General features: G+C 41.0%; 1 protein-coding gene across 3 annotated transcripts in view; it reads left to right on the forward strand.

Annotated features, from left to right (window-relative positions):
* stard8 (StAR-related lipid transfer (START) domain containing 8) overlaps positions 1-13410 on the forward strand; it is a 46141-nt gene that overhangs the window by 1835 nt on the left and 30896 nt on the right. The window contains exon 1 of one of the 3 annotated variants that reach the window (XM_031571993.2): positions 7340-7942. The exons of 1 other annotated variant lie outside the window; for it this stretch is intronic. In XM_031571993.2, the coding sequence (XP_031427853.1) occupies positions 7825-7942 (118 nt within the window). In that variant the 5' untranslated portion in view covers positions 7340-7824. Of the gene's footprint in view, positions 1-7339; positions 7943-13410 lie in introns of those variants that run through there. One more of the 3 variants, XM_031571994.2, reaches the window with a different exon arrangement.

Consider the following 13410-nt stretch of genomic DNA (forward strand, 5'->3'; position numbering starts at 1 on the left):
AGCCTCATAAAGCCATGTGTTGCCATAGCTTGCATAGGACAATGATCGTCTTGCATATGGGATTTGTAAAAGCAACAGAGTACGTCACCATTTTAGAAACCAGATTAATTTGAGTTTGAAACTTAACTAACTGCCTTACGTGAGAGCGTGGCTATTGAAATATCTCTGGCAAGTACAAGGCAGTACTACACACAAACATTCGTTTGTGCCATTGAAAGAAGGGCAGTTTTCCCAAGGTCAGGATAGCTCTGAGCCTCATGGAGGTAGAGGTAGCTGCTGAGAGGCAGTTGTCTACAGAGACATTGTTAGAGCTTACTCCAGGGGAGCCTTTGGAAATCTATTCACTGAGGCTGCATTCACACTAATATGTTTTCATTTTAAAACGGTTCGCTAAGACCCAGTCAGGAAGCGAACGTGGGTGACTGTGTCATCATTTCCAAAAGTCTCCGTTTCTGCCCGTCCACACTAAAACACAATCCTCGAGTTTGCAAACTAAAACGGGGCCAGCTAAAATGTCCAAAAGTCTTTAAGGGCCTCAAAAACTCCAGAGTAGTATGGAACAGAGAGGCTCACACGTTAATTTTTTTGCAAGTCCAAGTCAAGTCTCAAGTCTTTCAGCTCGAGTTCAAGTCAAGTCTTAAGTCTCTGGTCACAAAGAAAATGCACAATCAGAGCTTTGCTTTAAAGTTAATAACTGTATTTTGCCTTGTAACATGAACATACAGCTACAGTATACATCAAGTATTGAGGTCCTGCTTACAGTTTTTTCAGTTGCTTCAGTACATTTCTCAGATAAGGAATACAATTCTAAAAACTGTTCAACCTCCACATCATCTATTCACTTGTGCATATCATAACAGCAATGTCTCATTATTTTGAACATTTTGGAAATACTTTTGCATATTCATGCAAAAGGCTATGTTCGGTCGTCTGCTATTGAGTCTTACCCCCAAAAACACCTACGTATCTATTCATTGTGTAAGTCATGACATGCAAATTGGTTCAAGTAGTTATTTAGATTGATGAGGATTTCTGCATCCTGCTACAAACATGTTGTACATGATTCACACCAACTTTGTTTGAGATTGAACAATTGCTATACATGTGCATGGCTTGCAAGAGCCCACAGATACTAAATTCACCTGTCAACAGGTAGGCTAGTTTATTTCCGAAGCATATATTATGGCGCATTCAAGACAGCTCAGAATTCGGAACGTCCGAGATGATATTTCCCTGCTCTGACTTGAATGCGTTCAAGCCAAATGTAAACCCAATAATATGGTGATAGTCCTACTGGATTTTCCTTCTATCTGCTAACTTTTTTCTTGTTCATTTTGACACACTGTCTCTTCATGTTTCTTCTCACGCATTTTAAAGGGTTTTTAACCTTTCATATAGTCAAGGTCACTACTAAGGTTACTAGTTAATATTGCATCAAAAACATACAATATAAACCTTCAATTCATAAAGAAAAACAAGGCAAAAAACAAGTTATAAACTAATTTCTTTTTTCATTTTAATTACTGCAAATGCAATAGACAGACATGTTCGGACAGTTTTGTCATCCTCCGTGCAAATCATATGGTCACAGAAACATCTTTTATACAGTGAAAGAGGAATTGGTTCACCTGTCCCCTATCAGTGCAATTACACATCGTCTTGACTCGGCCACCTTCAATGACCAAGCTCATGATTGTAGCATATAGGCCCAGTGGCGTCACACCCATTGACTCAGGGTGGCCAGTGCCCACCCAACATATTGTGAACGAAAAATAAATGAATACAAAAAATATTCAAGCAGTGTTGTAAACATTGATTTGTGGCTATAATGTCGTAATGTTACAATTAATGGAAAGGGGTGAGTTTTCATGCATACATTTTGTCCCCTTAGACAGCCATCGCATACATTTATAACTACGCAGTTCCCGTATTTTTAACGAGTCTCATTGGCATCTGGCCACTGGTGAGTTCAGATCACTCTACCTAATTGCACTCTTGTGTTTGCTTACGTGGATGCGTAGTGGCATTGTGCTCTCCCCCTTGTAGCTTCGCCCACATGGACAAAACAACAGGTAAATAATATTATTTGTGTTGCATGTTATATATTGTTTATTGAGAATATGTTTTCCTGTCAACGGATGTGTAAAGAATTCGTTGTGATGAGGTTGTTGCAAGATGCACAATTATAGGAAGAAAAGCAACCCAGGGGTAATCCGAGTACGTGGTTTAGTGACAAACTTGGGTAAGTTAACTCCGAGTAAGTGGTAAACCTTCCAAAAGAAGAGCCATTTAAGAGAGGTTGGATGACAGGAATTGGACAACAGCAGAGTATTCCTGTCTGTCGATTTACGATGCAAAGTTGTCTTTATTTTGATATTATCTTTGTGGGAAGTTACATCCAGAAAACTGATCTTTTCTTTGCTTTTTTCACAGGTGAATTTGATGGAGGGTACACCCTACTGGCACCTTGACTAGCGCTTAAGGGCGCTTATATGGTACTCCGTACTAAACGTTTACGGACACATGGGAAGGGCCTACACATAGAAGGAACGCCCTCTCCGTCGTCTCTGTCGTCTCCGGGGCCCTTGGAGAGCTCTCCCGTGCACCGTTGAAATTCCTGTCGATCCGTCATGCCGTGCTGTACAGCGACGCATACCCCTTGGCCGTGATTGGTCCGCTACGACATAATTTCCAAACGACATCATTTCCGGAATCTCACATTTCTGGACCTCGCATTTCCTGTTTCATTCCCTATGTATCACAATACCGCCATGTTTAAAATCCACAAAAAAACGTAAGAAGATGGAGATCACGAACATAGACATATATATATGTCTATGATCACGAACATCGAAGAGCGCATTGCGGAAGAGGTCCGGAAATATCCTCACCTCTATAACACATCGCTAAAAGATTACAAAAATGCGCGAATGACTGCCAATTCTGCAGCGGAAGAGCTGGACACTAAAGACTGCGACTGTTTCCTGTTTCATTCCCTATATATCACAATACCGCCATATTTAAAACCCACATGAGCGCCAGCATCTGACAGAGTAGGTGCCAGAGCCCGGCAGGAGCAGACAGCAATTAAAATATTTTGTCCAAACAACCTTTGGACATATTCATTCATATCATATCATGGGACATATCAAACAGCCTCATTAGAATCTGCATCGACTATGATGCCTTCCGACATAAATATCTCCATACAGTACATTTCCCCTCATTAAGTGTCGTTTTAAACTCTCCAGATGACAGTTTCTTTTTTTTTTTTTAACGTTAAGTGCACAAAGTGATTTAATTTACTCTCAAAAACGAACTTCTGCATTATATGAAGCAAACATGTTCCAGTGTTGGGAAAGTTCACTTTCTACATGAACTAGTTCAGTTCATAGTTCACAAATTTTAGAATGAACTAGTTCAGTTCATAGTTTATAATTCAAAATTTAGAACTAAGTTCACAGCTCCAAAAAATGGAGTTCTTTTTTTCAATATGTTGCGAGTTTAAATTTTTCTGCAATACCGCTCTCGGCCTCTACGCAACTCGGCGCACACACATTGTATTTGCTTAAAACACACAGAAAACACACAGCTGTCACGCGGCTATTACCGGACCAATACCTTTCAAACTCGGTGATATTATTCACAACTCATTTGTCCCTCATTCTATCAAATATGATTAAACGGCATATGATATTGCACCCGTGAGGCAAGGGAGTAGAGTTTTGTTCAGTTATCTCTCTAGACTGATTACTGACCAACCTTCCACCTTTGAATAATGTAACTTATAAACACTTTGTTTTAAAGCGCTGTGGCCGTCCTTAAAATATGTGTCAATAAACGAACTTCTCCATCATGTGAAGCAGACAAGTTGACTTTACTACTTATTAAGATGTTTTAAATATGGAATGCTTTATCGCGAAGGCCGCAGTCTCTCAATTTGCCAAGATGCTGATTATGGATTATCCGTGTGCTCTGCCCTGCTATTGTTTCTAACAATACAATATTTCTTTGTTTGAGTGTGGTTGTTTAGTGCGATGGGGGTATATTATCGTTACTGTTTATAAAGGAAGACATTGCAACAGGAAAATCTCCTGCTCATCTCCATTTGCCCCCACCTGTCACGTCTCTGCGACCCACCAGTTGGGCTCTCCCCACACTTCGAGAAACGCTGTGGTAGGGGGAAATTGACAGGGTGGTTGCAATAATAATAAAAAAAATATTATTATTTTAGTAATTGATACATATGAAGTTTAGTTTAAGGCAAAGGGTAGTGATGGATAAAGTTTTCTATAAAAAACAAGTGAAGTCTTTCATTCTCACTTTCCACTCTAAAACTATGAACTGAACTGAACTATGAACTGGTTCAGAATTTAAATGGTGAACTATGAATGTGAACTATTCATGTTTACTTGTTTGAACTGAACTTTGAACTGGTTCATGAGAGATGTGAACTTGTACAACACTGTCAGCTTGTCGGTCTTGACGTTCAGATGCTGTGCCTAAACTAGCTATACCATCGTCTCGTCACATGATAAAACAGAGACTTGACATTGGACCACAACATACATATTACCCAGCAATCATCATTGCAAATCTGAATATGACAAAAATACCAAAGAAAATAAGAACGTATTCATTTCAGGGAATCGTTTTTTAATAGTTTTAATAGTGTATATAAGATAAGCATATACTTTTGTTATAGAGTGCTACTATTTTCCCCACAAATAATACCTACCATGATAGAGATAAGTTTGCCCTTTCAGGTGTTTAAATATGCATTAGACACACTCTTAAATATAATATCATGTTACTACACCTGCTGCACTTATCGTCTGACTAGTGACTGCTGGTAGGAGGGTCACACGGGAGGAGGGAGATAAACAACGACGAATTTTAACTTACAAAGACGTTGCAAAGCAACGTGTCTTCGACAAAAAAACGCTTCTCCACCTACTGTTCTGGCGGTGAATTGTTTTCAGCACCCCCAGCCTTCGGAGAACCATAAAGGCAACAGAAATGCTAATTAGTCCGTCCTATCCGTCTGCCCGCCCATCCGTAACGGAGTCTGAGTACCATACTGGCACCTTTAAGGTTGCACTTCAGCAGTTACATTCCTGCACTTCTTTTTCCTTTCTAGGTCGTTTTTCTAATTCTTATGTAAAGTAGTATTTATTGTTACACCATGTTTTTTATTGCTCTTAGCTTGACTGTTCTCTCCCTTTGGACAAAAGCGTCTGCTAAATGACTAAATGTAAATGTAAATGATTTAGAAAACTTACAAAACCTTCTAGCTGTCCCTCTGACCCATACCATATTAAAAATATATCATCAAAAAAAAATCTTGTTTCTGTGGTCATATGATTTGTAGACACTGAGGATGACAAAACTGTCAAACCACGTCTGTCTATCACATTGGTAGTAATTAAAACAGTCTAGGCCTACTTGTTTTTCTTTATGAACTGAAGGTTAATATTGTAATTTTTGAGTGCGCACTCCGACATTGTTAACTGGATTGCTAAACTAGTTTGGTAGCTACTTTAGCTAAAAATGAAGAGGCTATTCCTGAGTGCAGGTTTACACTTGACTTTATGACTAGTAAATATTGAAAATGAGGGGAGAAATCGGGATAATTGCTAGTGTGTGTGTGCGTGACAGAGAGAGAGAGAGAGAGAGAGAGAGAGAGAGAGAGAGAGAGAGGCAGACAGACATCAGCTAGTGGACTTTGATAATGAGCATATGACATGTGATGTAGTCTTAGAGCATAATGACCCCCTCAGGATTGAAGTAGGCATTTTTACATTTCCTAAAGTTGCTGTTGGTACGTTAGCAGTTCTTGATGACACCCATATGACATAGCCAGCACTTTAAGCCACACCCTCCTGTCAACACATCTGTTGTTTTGTTAATACTTACAGAAATATACGCTACCACTCAAAGGTTTGGAATTACTCAGAAGAATGTCATGTTTTCCATAGAAACTTGACAACTTGACATGACAACTCAACAACTTGAATTGAATAGAAAATGCAGTGAAGATGTTGATAATGTTAGAAATAATGATTTCCGCTTGAAATTTTGTACTTGAAAGTTTGGTTAACATTTCCTGGCCAGTCTTAGACATGGATTTTTCTTTGAGACCTTTTCTGAAGGCCAGCACTCAAGGGTTTCCTTTTCAGTGTTGAAGAGGAGACTGGTCTTTAGTGAGAAGCATTTATAAAGGCTACCAACTGAGGACCTGGTGTTTATCTGGTGGTTTCAAGTGAATTGCTCTTAATGTCATGTTGTGAGATGTTATATTTTTCACCCCTTTATGACATCTGTCTGAAAGTTAATAATTGTCCTCAGAGAAACTGACCCGACAGGGCAGTGGCAAGTTCCTCCTGTACAATTGTGCACTGGGGCCTCAGACTTGTCTTTCTATCCTGACTAGAGCCTGTGGGCACTGTTCTGCACACCAGTAGTGCATACGATGGTATGCTATCAGTAGACAACAATAGATTAATTACTTTCTGAAGAAAGCTCTTTCTTAACTCTTAGAGATCGCCGTGTCCCATGGGGAATATTGTGGCAATTTGTACACCATAATCAAACGCACAAATTCCAAACCCCAGATAGATACTCAAGTAGCCAAAAGACGGTCAATCTTATTTTTTTAGTTGAATAAATCGGGATTTCTATAGTATTGAACCGTAGTGTGTGTCACTGATAACAGAGCCCAGGGGACTCTCAGCAGCCGCACTTGCTGATCAAGCTGTTCTCCCACGCCTCCCAACAATCTGCTCTCCTATGCCTTTTAACAAATGGAAAAGGTAGCATATATCTAAATGGTGGCTGTCATGTTGAACCTGGATTAAACCTATGTATAAGTGGAAGAAATGTTGGCTAATTGTTTGACAACAGTATACCCATATATATTTTCCCAAGGGACGGACATAGACAGTCTGCTCTTTGCTCCTGTGATAACTGTGCTGTCTTACAGCCCTCAACAAACTGAATAGGAGGTATTTTGGTATCTTTTGTGGTATGTACTTACCCTAGCACTGTTGTTGATTGGTAGACTTTGAAGGCCAGAGGAAAAACTAATTAAAAGAAGCTGCAGCTGTATGGAGGAAAGAAAAACGATAAAGATTAACCAACAAAAGTGTAAAAAGAGACTGAGCACCGTCCAGGATTTTTCAGCTGGAAGATAAAGATGCCTACAAAAAGTGACCCCAAGCAGATTAGGATTAAATGCCTCTGGTGGTTTCAAGTGAATTGCTCTTAATGTCACGTTGTGAGATGTTATATTTTTCACACCTTTATGGCATCTGTCTGAAAGTTAATAATTGTCCTCAGAGAAGCTGACACGACAGGGCAGTGGCAAGTTTTATAATTACTTTTATATTTAATTTGATAAATAATAATAATAATTACCGAATTAATAACCTCAAATAATTAGAATGTCAACCTCAGAAAGGCTGAGGTAATGCACACATGCAAGATGTAATTTCAATGACACAGGCCTACAAATACCATGCTCGGACTACAAAATCTCTGGTCAATAAAACACTTCAGATCCCAGAATGCTTAGTGGCAGTGGTTAGCTTTTAGGAGAAACTACAGGAAGCCTCCATAAAATTGTGTTTTTTTTTTTTTTTTTAAACATTAAATCCTCATGGCACTACTGTAGTAGTCTGAGACGCACGAAAGAAACATGTCCCTGTTTCGTTTATCATCGAGACACAAAAACTAATTTCGCGTCGCCGTTCAATATGCCTCAGTCAACTTTAATTGAGGTGAGCGGAGAGAAAGTAGTGTAAGTTTTCGTACTGTGGCTAGAGAATGGATGATAAACCATATGACGGGCTTCAATCAAAATCACGAACTCTTCAACTTCGGGACTCAACTTTGAAAGCTTTAACACTTCTTCGAAGGAAATTAACCCACCAACAAGTTGCAGGTAATACAAGAAATGCCGTAGCATATTCTACTGTAGGTAATTGCTCACTTTTGGTTGATCTTGCGGATCTTGGTTGGTTAGTGTGTGGGTTAGATAAGCTGTCGTTAGATTTAACGCCAAGGAAAGCACCAACCCTCCATGAAATAACCGTAAAACATCCACTATTTCTTACTATAAGAGATGTTGTGATTAATTTGTGTGAAAAAGTGTGAGGGACTTATTCAGACATTAATTTTACTTTTTTCAATGTTGATGTGAGACCAATCGTCAATCTAATGAAGTACAATCATAGTCTATAGTCCAATGTAACAAAAGGCCTACAATTTCCACGGTTCAGGTATTACAAATTGTTCAATCGATATAATTGAAAAAAGCAATGTGCTGCAAGTAAGCAAGTAACTTAAATAAGTTACGTAAAATGTGTTGGAGTTATCCTGTATTTTCTGAAATTGTAACGGTAGGTACACGTTTGAAAAAAAAACTACTCGCTCGTTTTATTCTGTAGTATAGCCAGCTCGGGGTGGTGTGTGTGTGTGTGTGTGTGAGCGTGATCGAGCGAGCGCCAGAGAACCCCAAGACACTGCCGTCCTTGTTCAATGCGAGGTGTATATTTCACATCTGCTGAGTGGAAGTCATTCTCCACTCATTTTAGAAGGTCTATTAATGGCGGTCTGCGACGATGTTGTCCTGGTCGTCAGGGAGGGATGCGGTGTTAAAATTCATGCTTGCAATTAAGTGACACTGGTTTTAATATTAAAACGGTCTCTTGTTTGTCTTTGAGGTGCCATGGGTTGCTGTGAGCCTAAATGATTAGGTCCTAGTTGCGCCATCTGTCAGTGTCTATAAATCCCTCTATGGTGGTGGCTAGGTTTTTTGCTCTATTTTTCGCTTGGCCTTTTCTGGCGGAAAATTCTTAATGGAAATGGGTGGGTACTGTTGTAAAGGCCCACAGGAGAGTTTCACCGCTTTGCTCTAAACTGAAACACTGCATTACTTTTCCCATTATCAGTTTCTGTAGCTGGCTCAAAGGAAGAACCACTCCAGTTCAATGTTATCTGGACTTGACCCTCTCTCAAGGTCATGGGGAATGAGTCATGGATAGCAAATTAAAACCATTTCTGACCCAGAATGTAGAGGTCCTAAAAGCACAGTGGTCCTTGATTTCACTGATAATAGCCACAGGTTGGCCTATGTGTAGAAGGGCTGTATTCTGGTAGTGAAGATATTGAGTGTAATGTCTGAACCTACCCAGACCTGACCTTATCTAACTTCTCATTATGGGGGGAAAAGAAGTAATTAGTTGCCAGGAATGAAATAGAGATACTACCTGGAGTGGACATTTCTAATATCCGCACACCATTGCTGAGGGACAGCATTTTTCACATTGGTAATCTGTTATTTTAAGTTTAGCGAGGAATGTTATAGGATGATTAATGTGGGCTAATTGCAAGTCAAGGAGGATGACAAATTGTAGCATCCAGGTATGGAAATTCAGTAACTGGATATCACTGAGACTCAGATTTTGTGAGTAAGCTTTGCTCTGTGTTGCACTTCTGTGGATTTATTAAGTTTCAGGTCACTGTTGCTTTTCACTGAGTTTACTTAATCTAGGAGTTTGTTCCCACAAGTGCAAGTGAATTAGCCCCTCCAACCGTTCCCATAATTAACAAGGCCTATTATGCAGAGATGGTGGGTGAGTAGCTTTAGGTCCCACTCAACGTAGCTCTGTCTCACTCTGCTTTACTTCTAGCCTTTTGCTCCAGCAGATGGTCAGATTGCTGCCATTATGTTTGTGATTTTCATACAGAGAGGTTATGACGCATTGAAATCCTCTTTCTAGCATTTTGTTGAATAGTGGTCTATTCATGTTGAACTTTCGGAGTGGTTAGTGAGGTGGAATGAAAGTTTTTTTTCATGAAATATAGACCTATTGCATGGCTCTGTGGGACCTATTGATTAGTTGTTTAACACACACCGTGCAATCAGTACAATTAGAAAAGAGACATAACCTAAAATGTGTTGTTGGCCCCCGACTCTACACTAGAGGCAAGCACACTGAAAATGTGGTAAAGCCTGGACCTCTATCCAACAATATGTAATTTGTTTTTCCCTTCACATGCCGGGGTCAGTCTGAGAGATTGTGTTATATACAGAATCAAAAAGACAGAACAGATTCCTCAGTAATACTGATATCCGATGGGAGCTACCAGGTGGGTTGGAGACTATATTAAATATAGGAGAAGCCAGAGCATTACGGAGTCTCTCTCTCTCTCTCTCTTTCACTCTCTCTCTCTCTTTCTCTCTCTCTCTTTCTCTGTCTTTTTATCATTCTCTCTTTGTCAATATGGAGCTTCTGAAATGATTGCATGACAATCATTGCTTAGTAAAGCAGTGGAGTGATGATCCTCTAACCCGTCCCTCTGGCATCACTGTTAGGGTCTTATCAGGCACTGGCTCGTAAGTACATCTGGATTAAAGCCTGAATGTTTATAAGCTCATTCACAAAGATGTGCCTTTGGGCAACACTGTACTCATTTATAAGCAGTAGGTGAGATGTCAAGGCTCTCAGATGTTTTTGTCATCTGGTTTTTGGTGTGTGAGGGGGGATGAACTGTAAAATGTTATGAAATAGTGATGGTGTAATTCAGGCTGGAGGTTGATCGAGTTTGACTGAATGCTAACAAGGTTACCCACGCTTTTGCTTGACCTGTGGTCATAGGTCAATCAGATGGTGAATAACGCTTTCTCCGCATGTAGCTTAGAAAGACATACGCCCACACAGGTTATCTATTTCAGTACAGTCCGTGTCAGTGTAACACCGAAGTGAATTTGCGGAGGTGGCTTGGGTGACCTCCACAGAAGCTTTGATTGTTCAGTCAATGTCTTTGGCCCCAAGGTTTTGGGAAACAACACTCAAACACACAAACACACAAACACACACTTTTCAATCACAGTGCTTTGTATCAAGACTGGGTGTCCGAGGTATATGATTTGATAGAAAGCTCTGTTTTCAGCACTGTATTGATTTTGCTTGTTATTTTCTTTTATGTAAATACATTTTTGTTTGATATTGTTAACCAGCATATGCATTTACAGTAATTGTACCTCTTGTCCTTTGCTACAATGCAGTCATTAAGTTACTTACAGTATCATAGTTGCATTGAATATGCTATGATGGCCACATACTATCTGTAGGTCGATTGATCTATTAATTATGACTGTGCTATAGTGTGTGTGGTATTTGGGCAGGTTTCTTGCCTTTGTGCGCCCCTCCATAGATGCACAGATTTCATGTGATTGAGCCGGTCTTAGGGGTCATGCAGATGGAGTCTAGTTTGCCTGAACCCGGAGAACCCCGTCTCCGGATAGCCCTATCGTGCAGACGAACGCACTGTATCCGCACACTGTATCCGCACTCCCTCGAATCGGGGGACCAAAGTGAGTAAACTCGAAATCCGGTTGCGGTTGGTGTTAGTCTGCACGCTATCCGCATACCTAATCAGATTACCCCACGTGATCGCATCATTAGACCAGCCAGAACAACGGACACAACCGGCATTATTTAATAACTGAATCGGTTGCCATGGCACAGTGAGTTTGGCAGCCAGTTATAACAGCTCTCCAGTTTAAAAAAAAAAATTCTTCCTATTACCTTGCTCCTTTTCCACGTGAATTTCCCTAATGGGATTAATACAAATGTATCTATCTATCTGTTGTTAGGAAAGGGATGACATTAACAAGCCACACTTTAATCTATCACTGTTTAATCTATTTGCATCAGACCATTTTTCAAAAAATGTCAGCAATAGCCTATATGAGCAAATCTGACGTGAAAAGATTTTTTATTATAAAAGCGCCACCAACAGGCATGGGGCATGTACTACAGCTGAGTCAATCGGATTCGCTGGGTTCATGTGCACGCGATTTAAAAAGTTGATATGTGTGAAAAATGAACCCGGGTTCAGGCAAACTAGGCTTCGTATGCATGGGGCCTTAGATGGTTTGCACTTAGCTCCTCTCCACCCCACCCCCCACTCACTCATCAGAAGGTGCCTGTGCTGACACAGACATAGTGACAGAGGTGTTGATTTGCTGAAGCGTCCGTTACCCTCACTGGCAGGGGGGCCAACATTGGTGCCTTCATGAAAAGTCTCTTACCTCACACTTCCTGTTCAAAGCGACCCTCACTTGCGAGCCCCATGTGCTTTTGCCTGCTTGTAGATGCATTCTCATGTTTGCAAAACTGAAATGTCATACAATGACTGCTGGCCCAGTCATTCTCACTTCACCCCCATGTCATTGCCTGTTTATCTCATTACCGATGACTCTCAGGCAGAGTATGTTTGCAATTACATAATCCTCCTCTCGAGGATGGGGCACTGGTGATGCCACCGATGCTACATTGTTTTTCCATCAGACTGTCCTGATATTATCAGATGAAAAAGCTGACGTGACGTGTAGCTGAGGGGAAAAAAAGGGCAGGGTGTGCTGGAGCGAGAAGCCGTGACATTTCCCAGACACTCATCCTCTACCATTTCCTGTTCGCTCGGCCTGACACCGCACCACACCTCTTCCCTTCGGTAAAGAGTGCTTGGACCGCTGTGCCCCCCAGGGGGATGAAACACCACTGGTCCCCACCCCATCCCCCGCACGCTCCAGCCTCCTCCCTCCAGCAGCTTCGATCGCAACAGCCGCAGCCGCAGCCTCAGACACTTCTGTGTCACCGGTGGTGTCGAGGAACTCATGGGGAAGTTTTGCAAGAGCAGCGTGTCCTGCCCTCGACCATCATCCGACCCCCCCCCCCCCCCTACAATCTCCATGTGATGAATCACCATCTGACTTGAACCACCGCAGAAGGGTGATGGATCAGGAGTTTCCCCATGACCCCTGTTGAGCGTTTCATAACTGTCTTCATCCTGTCATCGTTCCTCTTTTCCAACAGTTTGGATGAATCCTTAAACAGGTTGAGTGAAGGGCAGGGGAAGAGGAGAGACAGTTGACTTTGTTTGATGGGGACCCTTCTCCTGTAATGAACATTTAGACAAGCCAGGAGCACTTCAACAGTGTAATTAATGAAAATGAGGCTAAGTGGTGTCCGTGTAGGAGGGACTGATGATGTTAGGCCAACTTGTCTGGTTCCAGTAAGTGTGAAACTCCTCATGGAGGATAGCTGACTGCCACAAGTGAAGGTTATCAGTGTGTTTTTGTTTCCCCAACCCAGAATTTTGAGGGCTCAGAGATATTCTAGATGTTGGGAGTTGGGGAAATAGAGGGGGTGGCTGGAAAAAACTGCAGTGACACAGATGTCAGATATATATACACACATCTCACCTAAGGTAGTGTCCTTTACATTTGGTTAAAAAAAAGATATTTAGACTTTTTTGGCTCAATTGTTTTTATCGTAAGCTTTCATCAGGTCCTGAATATAATGTCTTCAAAATATCCCCAAGAAGGAAGAGTTCAGCAAT

Source organism: Clupea harengus, chromosome 8, assembly GCF_900700415.2.
Source record: "Clupea harengus chromosome 8, Ch_v2.0.2, whole genome shotgun sequence".
NCBI lineage: Eukaryota > Metazoa > Chordata > Actinopteri > Clupeiformes > Clupeidae > Clupea > Clupea harengus.